The sequence below is a fragment of the Battus philenor genome, unplaced genomic scaffold (assembly GCF_028537555.1).
Source record: "Battus philenor isolate CCGP_79_NKW_IND1 unplaced genomic scaffold, ilBatPhil1.0.hap1 SCAF_20, whole genome shotgun sequence".
In the NCBI taxonomy this organism is placed as follows: domain Eukaryota; kingdom Metazoa; phylum Arthropoda; class Insecta; order Lepidoptera; family Papilionidae; genus Battus; species Battus philenor.
The window spans coordinates 10,235,353-10,258,233 of record NW_027181683.1 but is presented as its reverse complement, the minus strand read 5'-3'; the positions used below and the strand labels follow the sequence as shown (position 1 = coordinate 10,258,233).

Here is a 22,881-nt window from a genome sequence, read left to right as displayed (position 1 = left end):
TACGGGTTATGTGGCCTGCCCACTATCTAAACGACTTACTAATTCCAACATTGATACCTTTAGCATCGCTCTCCAATTGTCCCGTTCTAGCTACAGTTGTTAGAACGGCACAATAAAATTTTATTATCTTTAATTGAGAATAATGGAGTTATTACCGAAAACGCGAATTGGCTTCCCGTATAACTTCGTGTCTTATGAACTTTAAACGATCCATCTCGTTCCGGAAATTAAAAATTTAACGCTCCAAAACGATTTTTAATCTCTCACAGACAAAAACACGCAAGGTTTACTTCGTGGAATGTGATGACTGGCCAGTTCTTAATTTTTTTTATTTAATACAAAATCTTGTTGTAGTAAATTAACATATTGTTCAATTAACTTTTTATAATCAACGCAACAAGTAGATACTTGAGAGAATTGTAACTACCAATAATCATCATCGTCATCATCAATTTAGCCGTTAGACGTCCACTGCTGATCATAAGCTTCTCCCATAAATTTCCAAAATAAACGAAAGGAAGCGGCCAGCATAAAAATGCCAAGACTAACGTTCGTGTTATAAACCTATAACATTTGAAAAACGAAAAATTCGTTTTATAATTTAACAGACAGTTATATTTCGATTATCGATACTGGCGAGTGTGGAATCGAGTTTTTCACTCGATTAAACAAATCTCCAATCACAACGTATGTTACAAAATGAGGAGTTTAGTTTTTTTTTAATACGTTGCATGCATCGCATGTGCATTAGTTGTGTAGTAGCCTTCGTAACGTATTATGTGAGTGTTTGATATTTATCTATACTTATCTTTCACCTCCATCGACGACACTCCTGTTAGTTTGAATATTCATACTATACGAATAATCATATAATTCGTATATCGCTTATTTATTTTTATCATTGGCCAACATATTTTTGAAGAAAAACTCATACAAAGGAATGCAAGCAATATTAAAATAGATGTTTGTGCTATTGACGTTGAATACAATCGTACATCCAATAGAGAAGAAGGTTGCGCTGGAGAGGCTTTTCTACGCCTACTAAGCTGATAGCTATGGTTCGGTGCATAATAATATGTATTTTACTGGATTGGAAGTACAACTTTCAATATTTCTAATATAGTACAGTAGTGGAATGTTATTATTTTTATTATCATATTTAACGGTGATATAAAATAGCTTAAAGTTCAACGCAAAAGTTTTATAGTATTAGCTCTCGCTAAAACAGGTAAAGATAAAGGTAATAATAAACCTGTAATTCCTACTGCTCATACAAATAAAGGTATTTCATCGAAGGATATATTATTAATTAGTTTGTTAATAATTATAGGAATGAAGTTATATTGCTTCTGAAATAGACGAAATTCCAGCTAAATGTGATGAGAAAATTGCTAAATCGACTGAACGATATTGGAAGAAAGAGAAGGATAAACTGTTGTTGTAAATTGACGGGTCCCGTAAACCTAGTGTTAAGTATTCTATTTTAAAAAACGTTAAATTTTAATAATCAAATTGTTAAATTTATCGAGAAGTTTTTTTTATTGCAATCTTAGGACGAAGCTTTTGAGAGTTAAAGCACTTCCTAGACCAGTGTTTCCCAACCTTTTTATGCCATGCCTCAGTAACGCCTTCCTTCCTATATCACATAAATAATTTTTATATTAAAGCTAATGGCTTACAAGCGTATACAGTCCTTTTCAGAATTCCCCCCTCAACCATAAAATTGCCCCTGGAGAGCGTGGGCCCCACTTTGGGAAACACTGGCCTACACCGATCTTGTAGTTTTAGTCACGGCCTGCATGACTGATAAGCTTGTTAAAAGTTTATCAAAATTATCATGATAATACAATGTATATTAGTAATTAGTATAAAATATAATACATATTTAATTAAATATATGGTATCATATTTATAACATAAAATTAATTGGAATTTTAAATCTAGGAATCCTAAATTATAAAATCATATAAGATAACTGAGACCAATGTCATGTAATTTCACTTAGTATTATACTATATTAAACACGTAACATGTAGTTTACGACCTTTTTAAACTGCCAATTTACCATCACCAAATTTGTCAACACCGGATATCTTTTTTTAGATTTAAAATTGCTCCTTGGGCGAGATATTCATTGCTTGCACCCGCTCGCCTCCGAACGAAGGCAAGAGCTTAAATGCTCAAAACGACAATGTTTCTGTTAATATAAGATAACAGCTTTGACCTTAATACGCACATTTATTTTCACGATGTATTTCCATGCGATTGAAGCCTTATACATCTACAATTATACTGTTGTATAAGTGATAGGCTATAGTTGAAAAATGTATAGCGCACTTGCCGTTATCTATATAAGGTACTCCCTGTCTATCGTCAAGAGCAATGGTAGCATCTTAAGTTGTAGGTTTAATTCCCGGGAAGCAATTTATGTAATACACACTTATATACATAGTAATTATTCAGGATTGCCACCGATCACACACAAATTTTCAGAAAATGGACAGCAGCGTCCTCTGGGTACCATAATACCACACTGGAACGGTGAAACCGCCTGCTAAAGTTGCAATGATAGTATATCTCCCCAAAGATATCTTTGAGATAGGTCTAGGCCTTGTAGGGGGCGAGTATAGACTGAAACGACGATGACTACACACTATCCATAAATCAATGGTTTCAGAGATAATAAATAAAGTAATGACAATATCGTAAAGTTTTAAAAATTCGGATTACTACATATTAAAATTAGTTTTTGTGTTGTTTAATTGTTAGTCTATAGAAAATAATACCTGTTTCCCTTCGTTACCCCTTAACATGGGACGCACTTTATGTTTAAAAAATTGGTAAGTGTCGAAAGAATTTGATGAAGACTATTGAAAATGAGCATTTTGACAGTTCTTAATGATCTTCGCGCGTTTGACAGTTCACGCGCTGCAAATTCAGTGCCATGCAACAACTACTGTAGTAACATATTTACTTGCTTTCCATTTAATCAATAAATAAAATTACTCAGAAATTTTTTTCCCTAGTAGTTGTTTCTGTTTTTATCAGTACAAAGGCGATCGACTTAGTATATGATATTGGCAGCGACTTTATACTATATTAGACAAAGCCTTTTAGGAACTATATATGATTAATGGCATACTTAAATACACGTCTTTTTAGTGTATTTACAAATAATTTATATTTTTCATGTAAACTGATGATATATATAAAAATCAGAACAGCGTATTAAACTGTTTCTCAACCGTTAGCCTGAAATCCGTAGCCGCAGCTAACACGATGACAGAAATAATGGCTGAACCAATGAAGCACACTATTCCATTCGTCCAGTTAAATAGATGGTCTAGGGATGTGCACCGTTTGATTTATATCGATAATTTATTTTTTCTGAATCGTTACATATATTCTCAGAGGTTTCATAACATAAAGAATTTATTTGAAGCTCGTTGTAAAGCACTTTATTCTTAAACGAAAACATTTCAAATATACTTTTATCATGTATAATTTGATTATTTATAAGTGTATAACGTTCTAATGTATAGTTCAGCACCCTGCATTAAGTAAGGACTCTAAAATATTTTATGGTGATTTAATTTTTTCAATAATATAGTACAATACAGGACAATAACTTCTAACATTGTAAATACTCAGATAGTATAAAATGATTATTTTTTATGCGTAGGAATCGAAATTTTTGTAAACGCATTAGTACATTCTAATAACGTTTTTTTATTTTTGAAACCATTATTTTTGAGGTATAATTGAGGTATGGTGTAACCTTGAAAGCTATTACACTTATTATACTTATTAGTATCTGTTGAAATAATACTGAGATAATATTGTTAATATCTAATAGTTTTACAGAAAGTGTTTTACACATTAATTTACAATGCAACAGGAGCCTTAATTAGGGCTAAATGGAAGTGTACGTAAAATCACATTGTAAAAAACTAGTTTTGAATTAGGTATGTCAAACATAAATAGTGTTCTTCATCAATAATGATTGAACAATAAATATGACGTATGTAAGTTTTTGAAGGTTTTTGTTAAGGATGGTGGTATGGCGGTTTTTGCAGGAGTTGGAATAAGTCAAAATTACTAAGATCTCTATTGTTTAACAATTAGCTTTTCTACTTTGGTAATATGGAATGGAAGTCAACAATTCTACACATTTATAATAATAATTCAACCTTCTGTTTTGAGAATAATAAACCTTTCAGGTTTTTGAATCTTACATTCCAGTTTCCTTAATCGCCGAAGTGTTATACAATTCACACGAGTGTGATGCCTCCTTGGGATATAACTCGGTACTTACAATAGTCACAGTCCTTAACCACTTCTACTACACTACCACTGCGCACTTGTACTCATTTATTTATTGATCCCGTTACTATGATTGCTCTAGTAGAACTATTTAATAACTGTAAAAAAACTCTTATCGATATCGATAATCTTTTTCGTCCGCACTATGTTAAATGGACTATAGAGCAAATTGCTTCACTGCACGCAGTAGATTACCGACAAACGAATCGACGCCTTCATGATACAGATATAGAATGTGAAAAATATTTTTGCATTAAAAAACTGTTTTTATTGTACTAAGGCTGTATTATGCTTAATGGCAACTTCACGCGAAACTGAATGTTTATTATTGGAATGTTGCATGGAAATAAAATACTTTTGAGGACAAACCAGCAATTTATTTACCAACCTAATTTTTTTGAGGCCAGTGTTATTACTTTTAATAACTTCTCATTACGAAGTCGTAATTATACGACAAAGCTATACAGCGTAATTTATATACTGAACCAGCAATAAAATATCTTATTTGATATTCTGTATTTATTTATAAGCAAATGAATATGAGCAGTGGTAGCCAAGCGGTGGATGGCTGAGACTTGCGATATAAAGTCGCGGGATCGATTCCTGGCATACGAACTTATGTAATACGCAATTTATACATTAGTTATAAGAATTTCATCAATCATTGCTCACAAACAAGTTTCCAAAGGATGGGCAACGGCTTCCTTCACGGCCCATAATACCACAAGCGTGGCGTTTATGGTATATCCCCCCATAAAATATCTTTGTAGGAGATCATATGCCTTGTAGTAGGCATCTATATATATGTAACATCTATGTGTGTAACATCTATCTATATAGATCTGTAATATGATACATAGAACATAAGTAACCTTTTCAATCAGTCCTATAACCGACTGAAGGATTCAATCTTCTGTCGTATTCCTGTAAAAAAAATTAATGTTATATTATAGGGTAGTCATCTTTATTACTGCTTAAATGTTAAATAAATCAAATAATTTTGTGATCGATAAATATTGATCAATGTAACTTTTAAACGACATTACGAATCTGCAGCGCAGAGACTGACGATTGCCCGAAGTTCACAGCGAACTGTCAAATGGACATAGCCGCAATAATGGTTATCTTTACTGTAATTTTTTTACGCAATTTTAGTTTTTTTTTTAAGAGACCTTTTACAGAATACAAGTTGTGCGCCTAATATTAGTAACATAGTAAATAGGAGTACAGTATTATGTGTAGTGTAGCTTGCAATGCCGTTACTTGTAGCTATCGTAAGAGATTTTTACAACTAACAGTCTCTGAGCATCTTAAAATATTATCAGGCAGATAATATTAACATTGATGGGTGAAGTCAAGTAAATATTTTAGTTCTATGCTATCAAAAGCATATAAAATTTCGTTAACCAACGCTTTCGAAATGTGAACCCTCATTTTTTTGTCACGCCAACGTAAACCCTCGTCGAGTCTCGTGCACCTGGACCAATTTGAAAATTGAGCCTCTAAACAAGGGGTGGTATCGGGTACAACTTTTTTCTATTATTATTATTAATATTTTCGGGGAATTCTTAAAAATTATTACTGATAATATTAAATGTAATAAAAGCATCTAAAGAAGCGCAACACTCATCTTCGAAGAAACAATTTTATTGTAATGCCCTCTTTGTCAATTTAGCACACGCATGCTCGTTTCATTGTCTGCGGATTCGACTTCGTAGAATAAATTGAATGAAATTTTAAAAACAAATCGAAATATGCGTTAAGTATTACTAATACAAGGTTAACATGTTATTTAAGGCTGTTGTTTAAATACTTTGTATTGCTTTTAAAGGGGCATAGTTGATATGCCGGCAAAAAGTTTTAAAGCTTTTACATCTATTTTATATTATCCTGTATAAAGTGATCACCCTAAAATGTGTTACATTTATTTTTACAATTGAATGCAACAAGCCAATTACTTCTGGCAGTATATAGTCCGCAGGGAGAGATAGTAAACTATAATTAATTATAATAAATGGTAATTCTAATTTTGTAGGGGTGTACCATTTACTTACATCAAATGAGCTAGACATTAGTTTTAAATGACTAATGTCTTTGCACATATAACTAATCAACCTGTATGTTTTATGTATATGTTAAATTACTTTAATCTAAAAAATATAAAGCAAAAGGTTTGGCGTCAATTGTAAATATAAAAGAAACACCGGAAAATATTTATGGTACTTTTTTAAATAATTTTACCAGTCGAGTTGCCAACGCGAATGCACCAGTCAAAAGCCCTTCAATGACGTTATTGAGTCACTTTGCGTACAGTAGTTAAACTTGTTAACCTACACGATCTGGATTGATGAATATTCGCCTTAAAAAGACGCTCGCCGAGCAACCATATGCGATTTAAATATAAGCACGGTGGTTAGTTCAAAGGCCTTCAATATGATGCCTATAATACAGTTAGTAGAAAATTACGTAACGTTCGAAAATGTCACCTCTAAGATAGTTAATACTTAAGGTTGCGACAAAGCTACATATGTTGAGGATTTCTATTTATCCTTTACTATATAATGCATTTGATATACATGGTTATTGATGATAGATGTAGAAGATTTAAAAATGTGATATAATATATACATATATCTCATTTGACAGCACAAAGTATAAAGTCGTCACACTTGTTTCCAAAATCATCCTATTTAATAAGATCTCTCTGAAATACGACATTCCATTTACTTCAGTACAAAGTCTGCTGGGACACATAGTAAATTATAATAATTTTTATCACTATATTATCATTAGCATATTTATTACATCTAAAACGATTGATTTTTAGATAGGGTGTACCATACATTTATTGACAGCAAATAAACTATAGCTTAAGCCCTTTAAAGCTTTTACACCTATTACTAGACATGCATGTGATTGCAATTTTAAATTTTGTACCTTTGTAACCGCTGTTAATATATATATATATATATATATATATATATATATATATATATATATATATATATATTTAGTACATTTGTTAACTATATGAACATTTAATGGATTCAGGCGTTACATTGCGGAAGTCCATCCTAAATAAGAAAGGACCCAATATCTAGCCACCTCCGCACATGCAGTGGTTGTCGTGCATGAAAGTGCACCGCCCGTGGTGAAACACGTGTTGAGTGAATTTACGGTGGCGGTTGTGTAGTTGGCATTGTCTGTCGCATGCGCATTTACGAGCGGGCTGGCGGGCGGTGCACTTTCATGCACGACAACCACTGCATGTGCGGAGGTGGCTAGATATTGGTCCTTTCTTATTTAACTATATGAACATCAAAAACACATCTTAATATTTTAGAAGCATTATTAAAATCTAGAAACTGAGGCTGCTTTTACGAAAATAATAATGACCCTTGTAATACTTTTTTATTTATTTTCAAACTTCGCTATTATAAACTTGGTACCCAGTACCTCTTAAACCGTACGATCAATAATTTAATTCATTCATACATTTTACACGCTATTACCTAATTTAATTGTTTTGAAATCAGTAAAACAGCCAAACGCGTAAAAATTTTCTTTTTATTGTTCAATATATTCAGACTGTTTAGAAGGCGTTCTCTTAAATTTCATGTACCACACGATATACCTAGAAACGTTAGGTTTATGCGTTTAGTTACAGTAAATTTTAATAAGATATGCAACCGTGTTCTTCTTAACCATTTTGTATCAAAATGCGTTCATATTACGACCGTCGACTATAGTCGACGCTCGGCTAAGTACCTAAGGGGTTCAAGAAGTATTTTTTGTCTCGGTGTTAGATTTATAGACAAGTTTTAAATAACTGCATGTCACCGTGATGGTATTTTTTATAATTTTTCCTTACGAAGTCAAAATCAATTATTTGATGACAGTTCGCAGCTGGTTTTATGTCGTTACGGATAACAGGACTCTTAATGATAAAAGCCAGACACATTTTTACTTGGTCACAATGATGAACATGTTTTTTAGCTTTAATGTCATGCAAGATATCATGAATTCAGTAAATTTCCTACGAAGTCTCCCTTTATTTGTTAAATAAAAGAGAGTAATATATCCGACGAAAAATTTTACTTATTATTTTTAAATGACTCCCCTACCTAGTGTCCAGCGGTGGACGTTCTTTCTACACCGGAAATGATGGCGGTAACTTGGTTATTCGTTTTAATTGAAAAAAATGAACGAACGATGATCGAACGATTTGCATAGAATTTGGTCTAAATGGTACGAAGTTATCATACGTGCTACAAATATAAATATTTATAGTATAGAACAGTAAAGAAAAGTGTAATCTACAATACTACACTACTTTTAATTTTAACTACAATTTTAATAAGTGAATTTATTTTAAATGATGGCCAGTAACGACGCGTTTGTATAACTCCTTCACAAGTTATTTGAAAATAACCACTTATTGCACATTATCACTAATTCCATTATTATTAATAAATTTAAAATCAAGCATTTTTATGTTTTAATCTTTTTTTGTGTGATTTGTTAATTGTGTGTTTACTAATTTTTAAGTGAGTATTTTTTTAATTATTTTTTTTGTTGCTTTTAATTTATTTTTAAATGTTATTAATTTCAAACATATCTTCAACGCCATAAACATATAATGATCGGAATGCAAAGATCTGTATCACAGCAGCACATAAAATTGTCATAGAATATAGTGTTATTAATAGAAGCTATTTCTGGTAGTGTAAATTTCAAATGTTTTCACCTATTTTCTTATATTAAAGTATCGAACCATTTTACTCGCCAGATGTTCCGAAACCAACCGCTGTAATTGCCAATCAATCATTCGCTTATAAACAAACACACGTCTTTGCATTCTGCAACACAGCTTAAGAATTCTTAATTTGACCAGCACTATTTATTTTCAGCGATTTACCTGATGAAGAAGACAAGAAGACACCTGTACTTCTTCTAGGCGTCAACAAAATATCTGACTCTCCCTCGTTTGTAAGAAGAAGATCTACAGAATCTCACACTTCTGGTTCTATTAGGTTCTTTCGTCCACCGAAGTCAAAATATACAAGAGGTCTCCATGGAGACGAGAGACTGGAGAAAATTAGGCAAGATCTCTTAGTTCACAAACATAAGCCAGATAGGTACATTCCAAATACCGGACACGAGGTTTCAGTAGATTCTGTCACTAAAAGACCTTGTCTTAGATTGGGTTGCGTAGACAATTGTACTTGTGATAGAAAAAAATCATCCAATAGAGGGTCATTTTCTTTTCATCGACCTGATAATCGGCAGTCGTCGCTGTGCCCTTCCGAACCCTACGGAAAACCTGAACAAAATAAGGATTATTCAGAAAACGATATCGAATATAAGTATACACAATACATTCCAGATTCAGAACCATCTAGCAGCAAGCAAACATCATATAATGTAACACCTAAATCGACTGAACGTAGGCATTTTTTGCTCTCGAATCTTAACGAGAGATTCCGCAAAACCCTCAGTTTAGACTCGCGTAAGGTTGAAACTAATCGTGTACCATTGAGCCTGCCGCAAGAACAGCGACCGAAATCCCTCGTGAATACCAGTAATATATGTGTGCAGCAATTTAAATCAGGCGATACTTTCAATTTACCGAATTTTGAGAAAACTAGCCAACCGAAGAAAAAGCGAAAATCCTTTTTTTCTTTAGACACATTTTTTGATTCCAAAAAGTCAGACACATCATCCATTGATGATTATTGCTCGTCTAAGTACAAACGGTTTGAATTAGAGAGCGACGATTCACCTCTGTTCAGACACGAAATATCGCCTAATCAGCAAAGAGAGAAAACTCCGGACTTATTAAATCTACCGGTTATTATTGATTCCGTGCGGAAAAAACAGTCGGAAACGAGACGTCAGTTGGATAAGTTAGAAAGTCATTTCTATAAAAGCTTAAACAAAACACAAACTGTTATAGACGCAGTACCGAAAGACGCTACCGACATACAAGGCCCAAGCGGACATACCAATCATTTGTTCGTGTACGACGACGACGTGGAATATATTGAGCCTATTCGGAGTAATTTTACCAGTCAAAGCACATTAATTCTCGATAAGAACATTCCCTGTGATTACACGTTGAAACCAGATTCGACATTAACTATTAATACCGAGGAAACTGATATTAAATTGCCAAGTTCCACTGTATCGCCAAAATCTAATGAGGCTAGAAACGTAGAGAACGACTTAGATAGTATAGGTGCTTATGAAATAGAAGTGAAAGAAACAGATTTGTTAAAAGATAAGGCCAAGAATCTCACGGTAAAAGTGATGGACAAATCTGTGGATTCTATCGGTAGCTGTTCACTAGATGTCGACGCAAGTACTGATTTTTCAGGTAAATCAAGATATCGCACTTCTGTGTTGCCTACTGTATTTGTATAAGTATGTAGCATGTGTATGTGATTTTTGTTATTTTCACTCTTTGAAAGTTTCTCGCAATATTTGTTGTCTGTGTTCAAACAATCATAATCGCTTTTTAAAATAAACTTTATTAAAATAAATGTTATTGATGCATTCATTTATATTATAGTATAATACATTTTTTTTATTTTTTACAAACTCTGTGTTTTCTTTATATCCTTTCTTTAGCTTGCTACATAATGCATTTGCGTGCAAACATTATTTTAAACGCTACTTATGTAATGTTATATAAGAACCTTTTATAATATTTGCTCCGTGTATTTTGATTGATGATGTCCGTCCTCTTTGCCTATAACAGCACGAAATTAACGAAAAAAACTAAAATTCTTTTCATATTTACCTTTTTTATTGAGAATAAGTTTAAACCACACATCAACCACATTTGACTTTTTTAAATTTAAAGCAATTGTCCGATAAATTCTATCATGAATAGTAATCAGTTGTTTTAGCCTATTTATATTTGAGTGGCAATTTTCGTTACCTTTGTGCATGCCATATCTAAAAAATATTAATCAATGTATAACACTTCGTAAATTAGTTTAATTGTAAATGGAACAAACGACTCGAAAGTACATCTTACATTGAAATTAGTTACCAAATAATTAGTATTTAACAGTAATTATATGTATAATATAGTTTCTTTCATGATAATATCCATTTCCGAACGTTATTTTGTCAAATTAAATGTTTTTGGCGATAATCATTGATGTTACTACCAACAAAATAAAAAGCGCGCTTGACGTTCGCGCTTGATTGGATGACAATCTTTTATCTCGTAGATAGAAACTGTAAATTACTGCCATTAACGCAGGTGGCGATATCTATGAATATATTTTTGATGCCCCGACAACTTAATCTCATTTGATATTTTTCATATTATATTATATTTGATAATTAGTTACATATCCATAATATAATATAACCTTTGTAGATGATCGAAGACGTATGAAAGTTACCAGTAATTAAAAAAATACAATTGTCATTAGTATAGATGGAAGGATAAAAACAGACATTACCAACTTATTTAGAGGTGTAAAAAAACATGGCTTTTATATTACCTATAGCTATATCAAATGAGAAATTAGAGATATTTCCTAAATACAATTTTGATTTCGACATAAACAACTTGACGAAAATACTGCCTTAATCCACGTGGCATTTACAGAGAAAGGGTCCGTAAAATTCTATAAATAAAATCGAGTAAGACAAATTAGATAGAATCGTCATGGAAGTAAACATACAAGTCATTTAAGCAATTGTACGCTAGCTTCCTAGTAGACCCTTTTTTATACTATTAAATATAGATTTATATTTTGACTTAAATAGCTTTGGTGTAATTTGTCCGTACCTTTTTAAGTACTGTGGCATAAATAATAGTAAAAATAAAAAAGTAGGATCTAATTTGAAATTTAAGTCATTGCCAGTGTTGGCGACCCTGGCAATTACTATTCTATGTTCACAGGGCACAAAAATGTAGAAGCATTATTTGTACCTCTGAATTTCAATCACAGGTATTTCTCGGCATACGATTATAAATATCTCAAATTTTTGTTACCTTCGTAACATAAAAAAAATATTCTTTATACGCTGTAATGTTATAATGGATATGTAGGTCGTATGCTATTGCATGCCATGCAAATTACAAAATGCAAGTCACTAACAAAAGAAATACTCATTCACGCATATGGGCAAATCGATGAATCGACCTCGATTCAACCTACGCACGTCTATCTTGCGTTAGTTCGGTCATTTTCGTCGAGCTGTAGTCGGTGAACTAGAACCACCGATATCTAAAATATTTAATCAAATTTAACTCTCACATAAAATATTCGCTATAAATAGGTATCTGCGTACATTATGATAACGGTGCTGTGAATAAATTAAATATGAAAATGTTATCCTGCCCACCGTGAAACGGAACGGGACAAGAACACCGGCTGTTAAGACCGCTGAAGTGACGTTTCGTAAGAAAAGTAAAAAGTTATTTGACGTTTGTGATTCATATCGTAAATTTTGTGTAAAAAGTATTTGGTGTCGATGAAATAATTGTTGTAAAGTATTGTTACTTACTCTTACATTGACGTTTTTTTCAATCAGTTTATTCGTTGGTGAGTATTTAAAAGAACAATAAAACTTATTTCTTGACAGTCTTCCTACCTTTCTCGTAGATTTTCAAAAAGTATTTTTTTTTGTTGATTTATAACGTACATTATTTTAAAATGTTACGAATAACATGTCTAAATTTGTTCAGTGTTTATTACAATCAACAATGACGTATTTATTCCTTTAATGATACCCCTGACATTATGAATGGCCGTGAATAAAATAAGCGAATGTTTAAAAATGTGATTAATATGTCTGAGTTAAATGCTGAAGCCATTTACAAAATAAAGTTTAAGAAATATTGCCTTTCAAATTTTGCTTAATTCTTCTGCATAAATCTTGTTTTGGGGATGATGCATTACTGTAAAAAAATAATCTATTGTATTCATTTACCTATTTTAATTTATGTTGACTTTCCTGTTGATCTTATTATTATGAAGCTCATTATTAGGTATGTTTTATTAAATATTAATATATTTTATTCTTTCCTATTAATTGTAAGTTCAAAAGTGATTTACCCTAAATTAATATGATTTACGATTTTCTAATATTAACCTATTAAACATTCTTACAGAACCTTCTACTGCAAATTTAGATTTAAGAAAAAAATTTCTTCTTATATACATAAATTGGCAAAAAATAGTAATTGCAATGTCATTGCTATTAGATGTGAATAAAAAGTAATAAAAATAATTTTATTGTCTTTATGATCATGACAAATTGACTCAAGGTTAAAACATATTATGCCACTTCTAATATTGATCTATTATATGCATACCTACATAATATATGAAGTCATGTATACATTCATTAGATCCAATGTAATAGCTTATTTATGATATAGACTAGAACAGGTCAATAATTGTATGTGGGGTATATGTAGCTGGATGTGAGCACAGATAAGACATTATTTCTACAACAAACAATTATTACATGCTCTGATTGGCATGACAATTGTTTGTTGTAATAATGGAATTGCACTTGGATAAAACAATTTTTCTGCATATCTGATCTTGAAATGTTTCTTTTTCATATATCTGCTATTACATCACTCACAATTATGTAAAAACAAAGATATATTTAAATAAATATCTTGTGCAAATAACATCAAATACTAAAACAAATTGATTACAGTTAAAATGCTAAATTTTAGACGAGTTAACAAAGGCTTTTAAATATGAAATGTTTATAATACTTATAACAAATATCTATGTTACCTCAAATAACAAAACATCTTTGATATAATTAACGTTATTAAAGTATATTTCTTATTTACATGCACATGTCAAATATGAGAGACATATCTGATGTTGGAACATTTTTTTTTAATTAACTCGTAGATAAGTTTAAAACCAGATTGGCTTACAGCTTCCAACACAATTTAAATATAGAATAAAAATAAAATATTTACTGCACACAATACACAACTGAATCGAAATAAGTAAATAATAAGAGTAAAAATGTAACTAAACTGAGCACTATATTTTATATTCCTAACTTGCCCCATTCTGTTAGCAATTATCACTAGTGTAACAAGTACTGTTTCTTAGACCCTGAAATGTAAATTGGTCAGCTGATATAGTAATTATATATAAAGACATTCAAATGCAATCTTAATTATATTATCTTACATAAGAGATAAGTTTTAGTGATACAGTTATCAATTTTACAATATTATTTTACTTTATTATTCTTGATGCATGAAAATTATTTAATGTATTTTCATTATGGTTTTTACAAAATGTAAATAGTATCGAAGGAATTTTAAAAAGAATTGATAAAATTGTTCCTGACATCAGTGAGTGAACTGTATGGATTTTAATAATTAAACAGCTGAAATATTTATTGTGTATTGAAGTTCAGTACAACTTTCTGATTTTTTTTTTTTTGATAAGTGTAGGATATGTTATTAGCCCAGTGAATTTTACCAAAAATAATCACACTAACCATTATCAAGTAATGGTACAAAATACTGTAGTCTTCATCATTTTATACTATTAACCTAGAAATGTGTAAAATTTTGGCCATCGAAACATAATCAATATAAACTTGATAAGATAATTATTATTCAATCTGTTTAGTAGGTAATTTTTGTTACTGTTTTTGATTTTGTTTTATATTTTAAATAGTTCTTTACATTAAAATGTGTGATTATTTTCTTTGTTTTGATAATACTTGTGAGTATTTATCATATTTGTTTTACTATATATTATCATATATTACTCTATTGGTTCATAACCTCACAGATTTAAATTTAATTTATATATCTCTTTCTGTATTATAGTGTAGTGTCATAAATTTGAAGCATGCATGATTTTGAAAAACCATTAGTGGAAACAAAACACTTAATGATAACCATATTTAGTTAGTTAATTTTCTTTATTCATTTTTTCATTTCTTTATTTATTGTCTCATCTAGTTTTTTAAACCAACCATTTAATAACTTATTTTAATTCATAAAAGTAATTTTTGTACATAGAGCTGTCTAAAGGTATATATATTATGCATGTTTGTTTTGGTTCCTATTCAAATAATAATAATTTCGATAATCCAGTTAAATTGTTTGATTTTCCATAAAATTATCTTTCTATTATTTTCATTTCAGATACCACATCTGGAAGCTTGAATCTCCTGACACCGTCATCTACAAATAGCCGAATACGGGACTTCACATCCCGCATACAGGAGAGAGCTGGATCTAATCAGCAACCAAGTTATCAGCCAACACCCACACTCACGCCTACCAGGACTCCAGAAGACTACACACCAACACCAAGAAAAGAAAATCTGCTCAAACCGCCACCCAAGCTTTATGTGGAAACAGGTAGCCATAGATCTCGTGCACATCATAAAAAACGCGAAGAGTTACCCCAAAAGAAGCCTAGTTATTTAAACTTGGCTTGTTCAGTAAATGGCTATACGAATCTAACGACATACGACTCAAAACTTCGGCAAGACATCAATAAAAGCCGAGAGGCATCGCCAATTAGACCCATTACACACACATATCAATATAAGAGTGAAAATAACTCTTTACTTGTACCAGTTCCTATCAGTGCAAACAAACTGCTGGTACCAACTTTCATTCCTCATGACACGGGAACTGATTTGACAGGAAAAGCGCCTGCTAAGGCGCACACTGACCCATATATTTCGTCACCCTCTCATGCCTACATGGCTGCGGAAAATAAGCAACTGAAGAACGACTTCTTAGGAACCAGTATGACGACGGCGAGTAGACCTTACATATCCAGCGAAAGCAAAAATTTCGCTGCCTCAATGCTTCACCGAGATGAAGTTGATAATACTAAGGAAATCACTTTCAAATCCAGTTATTCAGAATCAAATTTTAGGCAAACAATCACGACAAATGGCAAGGAATCACGATTTGGTTCTGAATCATATACGATATCATCAAATGGTATGTCAAAACGAGTGGAAATCACTAAAGAAAATGGCGAGAAACTGACGAGCCCAATGAAAAGTTTTATCCAACAACGCGTCGAGAGATTGTACGGACCAGGAGCTCTAGCTCAAGGATTCTTTAATCAAAAGCGTCTAAAATTCAAAAGCCAGAGTGAGGAAGACGAATCCAAAGTTTTAACAGAAAAATCATTAAATTGTCCTGATAAGTTTCTTTCTCCTAGAAAATCCTGCAGTAGTCTTGAGAGCGAAAATATATATTCTAGTCCTAAAGAGATAGACTCGTCCGTTCTTCCAGTTTTGAGACATTTACGACCAGAATTCCGAGCACAACTGCCAATTCTATCTCCTAAAAAGAGCTCTAAATCTGACCTGTCCCCTCATAAGGATGAAGACATTCCAAAGCCCATAGTGAAGACTGAGGTATTAGAAGGAATCAAGAGTAAAACAAGTGAAGTGTCTGTATCAAATGGTGTGTCTGTGATAAGTTCAGATATCAACGCAAAGGTGGTTAAGGACCCTGTGAATGGTAGTGTGAAAGTTAATGGTGCTGAGAAAGTTAACGGAGAGGTTGTTAAAGATGGACATTACTTTTTAGATATAGAAAAGAAGGAGACTGAGCGACTGATTGCTCTAGCGGTCAGCGCTGAGAAAGAATTGGAGGATTTACAGGTTAGAATTTTATAGTTTTTTTAGACAATGTGAACTTAACTTTATTTCCAAGACACGCTATCACAATTTCATCAAGTTTTATATGAAAGTGTTCCAAATGTCTTAAAACATAGATTTCTTTTAATTTAATCATCTTGTACTCCAACTTTCAACATACTCAAAAGTAACATTACAGTTACTAAAAGAGAAAACAGGCATAAGTTAAGGATTTTGGAATTTCAGATAAGGTTATTCTTATATGTAACTGTTAATATCTTATAATATTTTTTGATAGAACAACAGTTTATGAGAATCTTCGTTTTTGTCATAAATGTAAACACATCTTTATAAAGATTAAAAGTGAAACATTTCACTTTTAATCTTAAGTGAAAATTAGTACCCAAGGACTTCTACTTGGGTACTAATTTTCACTTAATGAAATTTCAGGATAAAGAGAATGTGAGTGAAGAAGTATTGGGTTTACTGCGCGCCGCGTCCGGAAAAGCACGCCTACTGGCCACGCAAAAGATGCAGCAATTTGAAGGTAAACATAAAATTACTTTAGTTACATACTCATTGGTGATGTAACACAAAGCCTCTGTTTGTTGCTTTGACGCCTATATCTACTTATATTTTATTATTATTAATTTATCTATATAATCTACTTCAATCATTTATAGTATTCATTTGTGTAAGTCATAAGATGAATAATAGGAATGAGTTGTAATTTATTTGTTACTATACTATAATACATTGGGCTCCCCTATAAGGACATCCTTTACTAGCTATTAATATTCGCTCCCTGATCCGAGAAGAGCCCACAACAAACTCAGATAGGTTTTTTTTATTTGCTGTTCATTCTCTAACTGACATAAAAGTTGCTTACATATAGGATTTTCTTACAGTTTTTGTTTGAATTTTTTTTTTAAATTTCATCATTATTTCAATCAAAGGACATCTAGTCTTAAACATGGATTGCTAAGATTGGCAGAAGCCAGTATTGAGTACCTTCCAACAAGTTAACAAATGTGTCTATCTTTGTGGTGGACATCCTACTATGTTTTATATTTATTACATAATGATATAGAGACATTACGTAAGAGTGTATTGTAAAACCGTCCATTTTTAACAAAAATATTTGTCCAAAAAACAAATGAGGTAGTTTTACGGATGACCACAATAGGTGTCATTTATAATCTGATAGTAGCTACTTATAGAGCCGAGACCCGAAGTGGATACTTTTGAAAAAAATCAGTGTTTCTGCGTGTCAGCCCAAACTTAAATTTTAATATTATATATCCTTTTATATATAATTATCAGTGTTTTTAATTTACGTGTTTGGTCTTCAGGCCTCTGTTACAACAACATAAACGAGCGGTTGGACGAGCCGTTTCCCACCACGCTGGAAGACCTGGAGGGTTTCTGGGACATGGTGTGCCTGCAGGTGCGGAACGTGGACGCGCTGTACGAACACATAGCGGCCATCAAGTCCAATGGCTGGAAGGAGGTAGGCGTTCTATAAAGCTCTCATTCAGGTCTTACAAAGTAATTTTGTTAATCTCATTTAAGGATTTGGAGTTTTAAGGCTTCGCTCGAATCTAACAGCTTTACGTCGCCTCTATCGTAGCCCTACAAAAAATAATCCAGTGATGTTAATTCACATGATTATAAGACGGCCTAATAATAACTGAACTCTGCATTTTTATATGACGGTAAAATATTGTTTTGCAATACATTCAGTGTTTCCAATGGCAGTGATGTGTGTCAAATGCATATGTATTGCCATCCACATCTAACTGAAAACGAAGTTCTTATTAAAAAAAAACATGTTTGTTTAAATAACTTTGTTAACTTATAAAACTAAGGGTGGCTATGAACCTTAGTTTTATAAGTAAACATCTTGACATTTAAAAGAGTTTCTTGTGAGTATACACTTTCATTTGTGGCACCAAATTCAAAACTGTATTAATTCCATTTGATTTATATTGAATGCATTTAATCTAATTGATTCTCAGATAGGTAACTTATATGGGATTGTTAACAATTCTGTTCTTCATGTTTTTAAAGAAAAAATAATATTTTCAGATCGAATCGCCCGTGACGAAGCCGCCGCCGGTGTCGACGTCGCCTGGTCGCGGGCGTTCGCGCGGCACTCCTCGCCTGAGCAACGAGAAGGCGCGGTTGGCGGCTGAGAAGCGCGAGGCGGACCGCAAGGCCATGCTCGAGCAGAGGAGGTATTATCATCACCTTGATGTCAACCAATAGACGACCGCTGCAAAGCATAGACCTTTCCTAAACATCGCCACGATGACCTGTCTTGTGGCTGCCCACATTCCGCAACTTCCACTATGTTGCCAGTCCATCTAGTAGGATGGTTGTCCTTTTTAAATTAAAAAGCACTTTTTAAATTAAAAAATTGATGTATATCATAATAATTATATAGAAACTACAAACCAAATTCAAAGCATTTCCATTAACTAAAAACAAGCTATAATATAACTTATTTGACAATATACTCTCAATTTTAAATTTAAATCTAAGAAAAAGAAGATCTGTGATAGAAAAATAGAAGAAAGCATTTATTTTTGTTTTGCGTTTATTATGTGTCTGTCCCTATGGTGAATAAATAATATATTATTAAATAAGAATAGAGAAGCAATTTTTTGAATACCAATTTCTTTATAAACATCTTTCAAGAAGTCTAGCTTTTAAGTGTTAAATAGCCCATACTTATTTTTGTGAAGTAAATATAGAATTATTTTAGCCGCGCTGCTCCATAAAAAAGTGACATAAGTTATAGCTCAAGTCAAATGTATATGCAATCTCTAGTTATTTCTGGCCGAAGTTAACATTTACATTTCAAATTCAGACAATTCTTTTCTTACAAAAAATTGTTATATACCCCATAACAACTGCGTAGTATTTTTGTGTCAGTCTATAAAACTATTTCATATGGGCATTTCTAAACTTTAACAAGACTCGTAAATAGGCTAAACAATTATGTATAAATATATTTACATACATGGATATATATGTATGTATGTATATATATATATATATAATATATATATATAGAGTAGTATATATATATATATATATATATATTATGTAAACGATATAATCATCAAGGAAAAAATATAATATATATATATATATATACATAAAATAATTCTATACATACATCAACATTATGTGACATTGTTTCAGACGTATTGCACGTGAGCGACAGTTGGCAGCGCGCGCGGCTGCTCCTGTTCCTCAGGCACATGATATTGAACAAGACATTCAGGGCACTCAGGTACAAATCTACAATAACAATGATCTTGCTCCATCCCTTTTTTATTTAACAACAACTCTATAAAATTATAGTTTATCTTTTAGTTATGTGTTATTTATCCCATAAGTATCATAAATACTATTTTACCAAAAAAATTTAATACACTATTGGAAGGTTTTACATTGTTGTAGTACACATGAAATAGATAGTTCAACAATATAATAATAATTAGTAATTCTAAGTGCTGAATGCAGACTGCTTCCATGTATACATAAGACATTACAAGTTGGACGAACTATTAATTACTTTTAATTGATTATGGAGCAAGAGTACTAGGTTATTATTTTAAAAGTCCTACAATGGTGTAGACGCAGGCCACTTTAAACCGGTCTAGTGGAAATCTTTGTGGGGGCCTGTGTCCAGCCGGCGAAATCCTATGGCTAAAATGATAATGAATTGCTAGTTTTGTATTGTAATATAAAATTGAATTTATCTTACAAGTTTAAACCCAAGATTAAAATTATTACAATATACATGAAGGGAGGAAGAGGATTTGCATATCTGTTTGATGTGTGCTTCAAACTAGACCAATTAATTTCTATACAGAATGTTTCTGGATATAATTTAGTTTTTAAATGTATAGTTTTAAATTTAGTTAATTATACAACCGGATATCTGGCACCTACAGGTAAAGCTAAGAAATATTATAGTCCCATACATTGTAACAATAGTATTATTTTATTAATAAAATATTTTTGTTCCAGGAAGTTGAAATATTTGTAGGAAAAGGAAGCAAACCTCAACCAGCTAACCCACAAGCAGACTGCACAAGTGCCAACAACCCGCGAGATTCCATTGATCGGAGCTGATTTAACTGAATTTGTGATTATTTGAAACAATGAAATGAACCTTTGCGCCAACGAACATGATTATATTGTCTGGAATTTAAGTATAGGTAATGAATCACAAATTGCAATATTATTTCAGCTCATTATGCTAACACGTTTAATGAATGACAATATTATTTATTATATTTAACAATGACAATTATTTTAATCTTTATTTTATCAATTTTGTATTTCTAGCTTTTAATTGTATTTATTTTGAAAAATATGAAACAATTTATGCTGGTGTTTATTCCAGAGCAATATAATCCGACTCTTACTAAATTTTAGGTTCATTTTTGTAACTTTACAGTACTTTTTAATATTTTTGGCTCAATGATGAATTACAGTGATAATTTATGTAAGTTTTTCTGTAAAAATATACCTACTGACTATTTTATAACAATAAGACTAACTGACGTATTGCGATTGACGAAAAGAGAACTTACTTTGTCATAATACATACAAAGACATAGATAAACCATGCAATCATTAATTTTAAGACTTGAATTGTAATTTATATGAAATCTAAACAATATGTAATAATGATTTGTAATATACGGGATACTCAAATGCATTAATTAATTATATGTATTTTCCATTCTAATTTTATTTTACAATTTATATTGAAATTATGAGTTTTTAAAATAAATTATTTTTAATTGATCTTTTTAACCTTTTTTTTTTAATAAAAACAATAATTTATGCACAAATTTGTATTTTATTTATTGATATGTACGTTAACACAAGAATAAGCTTTTCCTGTGGTGGACATTAATATTTTTTTATTATGTGGGTAGATCCCACAAAAATAAAAATTGAACTACTTGAATATAGGGTGACAGTAAAATCATGAAACAAATAGTTGCCACTAGGTCAAGGTAAATTGTTAAAACTGTCTGATGTATTTAAATAGTAATTTAGATTTATTCAGTAGAAAAGTATTTGCTTTTTCAATACCTTATTACATATACATCCGTCACGCTTGGTGTGAAGAATTAAAATTATTCAAAATGTTTTAAAAGGAAATAAAATGTTAATCATCACCATTTATTTAAATTAGCATCAATATATCTCAAGACTGCGGGTATTAATAATGTTAACAATTAAATGTGAAGTTACTTTTGTGTGAAATGTTAGCAATGAATGTTATATTTTTATGATAATGCATTTTTGATAATTGTTGCGTTATCCTGTATTACTATATATACCTATATATTTATATTGGATGTTATATGTTCGATTAAGCATAATATTCACATATAATCTTTTGTATAAGCATACTTAGACCCTGGTTATAAATAGCTACCATTTATCATAATCTCTTGTATAGGTATAGCCATGTCATATCTTTATAAAGCTCATTATCCCAGTAAATGCATTAGTGGTCTAATCTAGCTTTAATGTAATTAACTAATTTTGACACTTCTACTATAAAGAAACCAGTATTTTCTGTTTTTCGATTTGTGTGATATTAAGTTTAAGTAAATTTATTCAACGAATAAACAATTAAAAAGTTCTCTTTTAAAGTATCATTGGTTGATCAGAAGCATAAATTTTGATAACATCCGTATACTATTTTTTATACTTGTAAACAATTTTTTTCTTTAGTAAAGCACCAAGCAGTCACACCAATCAAGAGTATAGAGAAAAGTATTCAAAAAATAATTTGTTATAAGTTTAAGAATTTCTAATAGAATTATTGCTTCTATTATTTACATATTTCATGTTTTTAAAAACTTAATTTCCCACATAATA

General features: G+C 31.4%; 1 protein-coding gene across 1 annotated transcript in view; it reads left to right on the top strand.

Moving 5' to 3' along the window:
- The window catches only part of vlc (vulcan), a 44,503-nt gene extending 21,622 nt beyond the window's left edge, over positions 1–22,881 (top strand). The window contains exons 2-8 of the mRNA XM_068765669.1: positions 9,234–10,699; positions 15,494–16,983; positions 17,410–17,506; positions 18,312–18,469; positions 19,048–19,196; positions 20,170–20,260; positions 21,004–22,881. Coding sequence (XP_068621770.1) covers positions 9,234–10,699; positions 15,494–16,983; positions 17,410–17,506; positions 18,312–18,469; positions 19,048–19,196; positions 20,170–20,260; positions 21,004–21,108 — 3,556 coding nt within the window. The 3' untranslated portion in view covers positions 21,109–22,881. The remainder of the gene's footprint in view (positions 1–9,233; positions 10,700–15,493; positions 16,984–17,409; positions 17,507–18,311; positions 18,470–19,047; positions 19,197–20,169; positions 20,261–21,003) is intronic.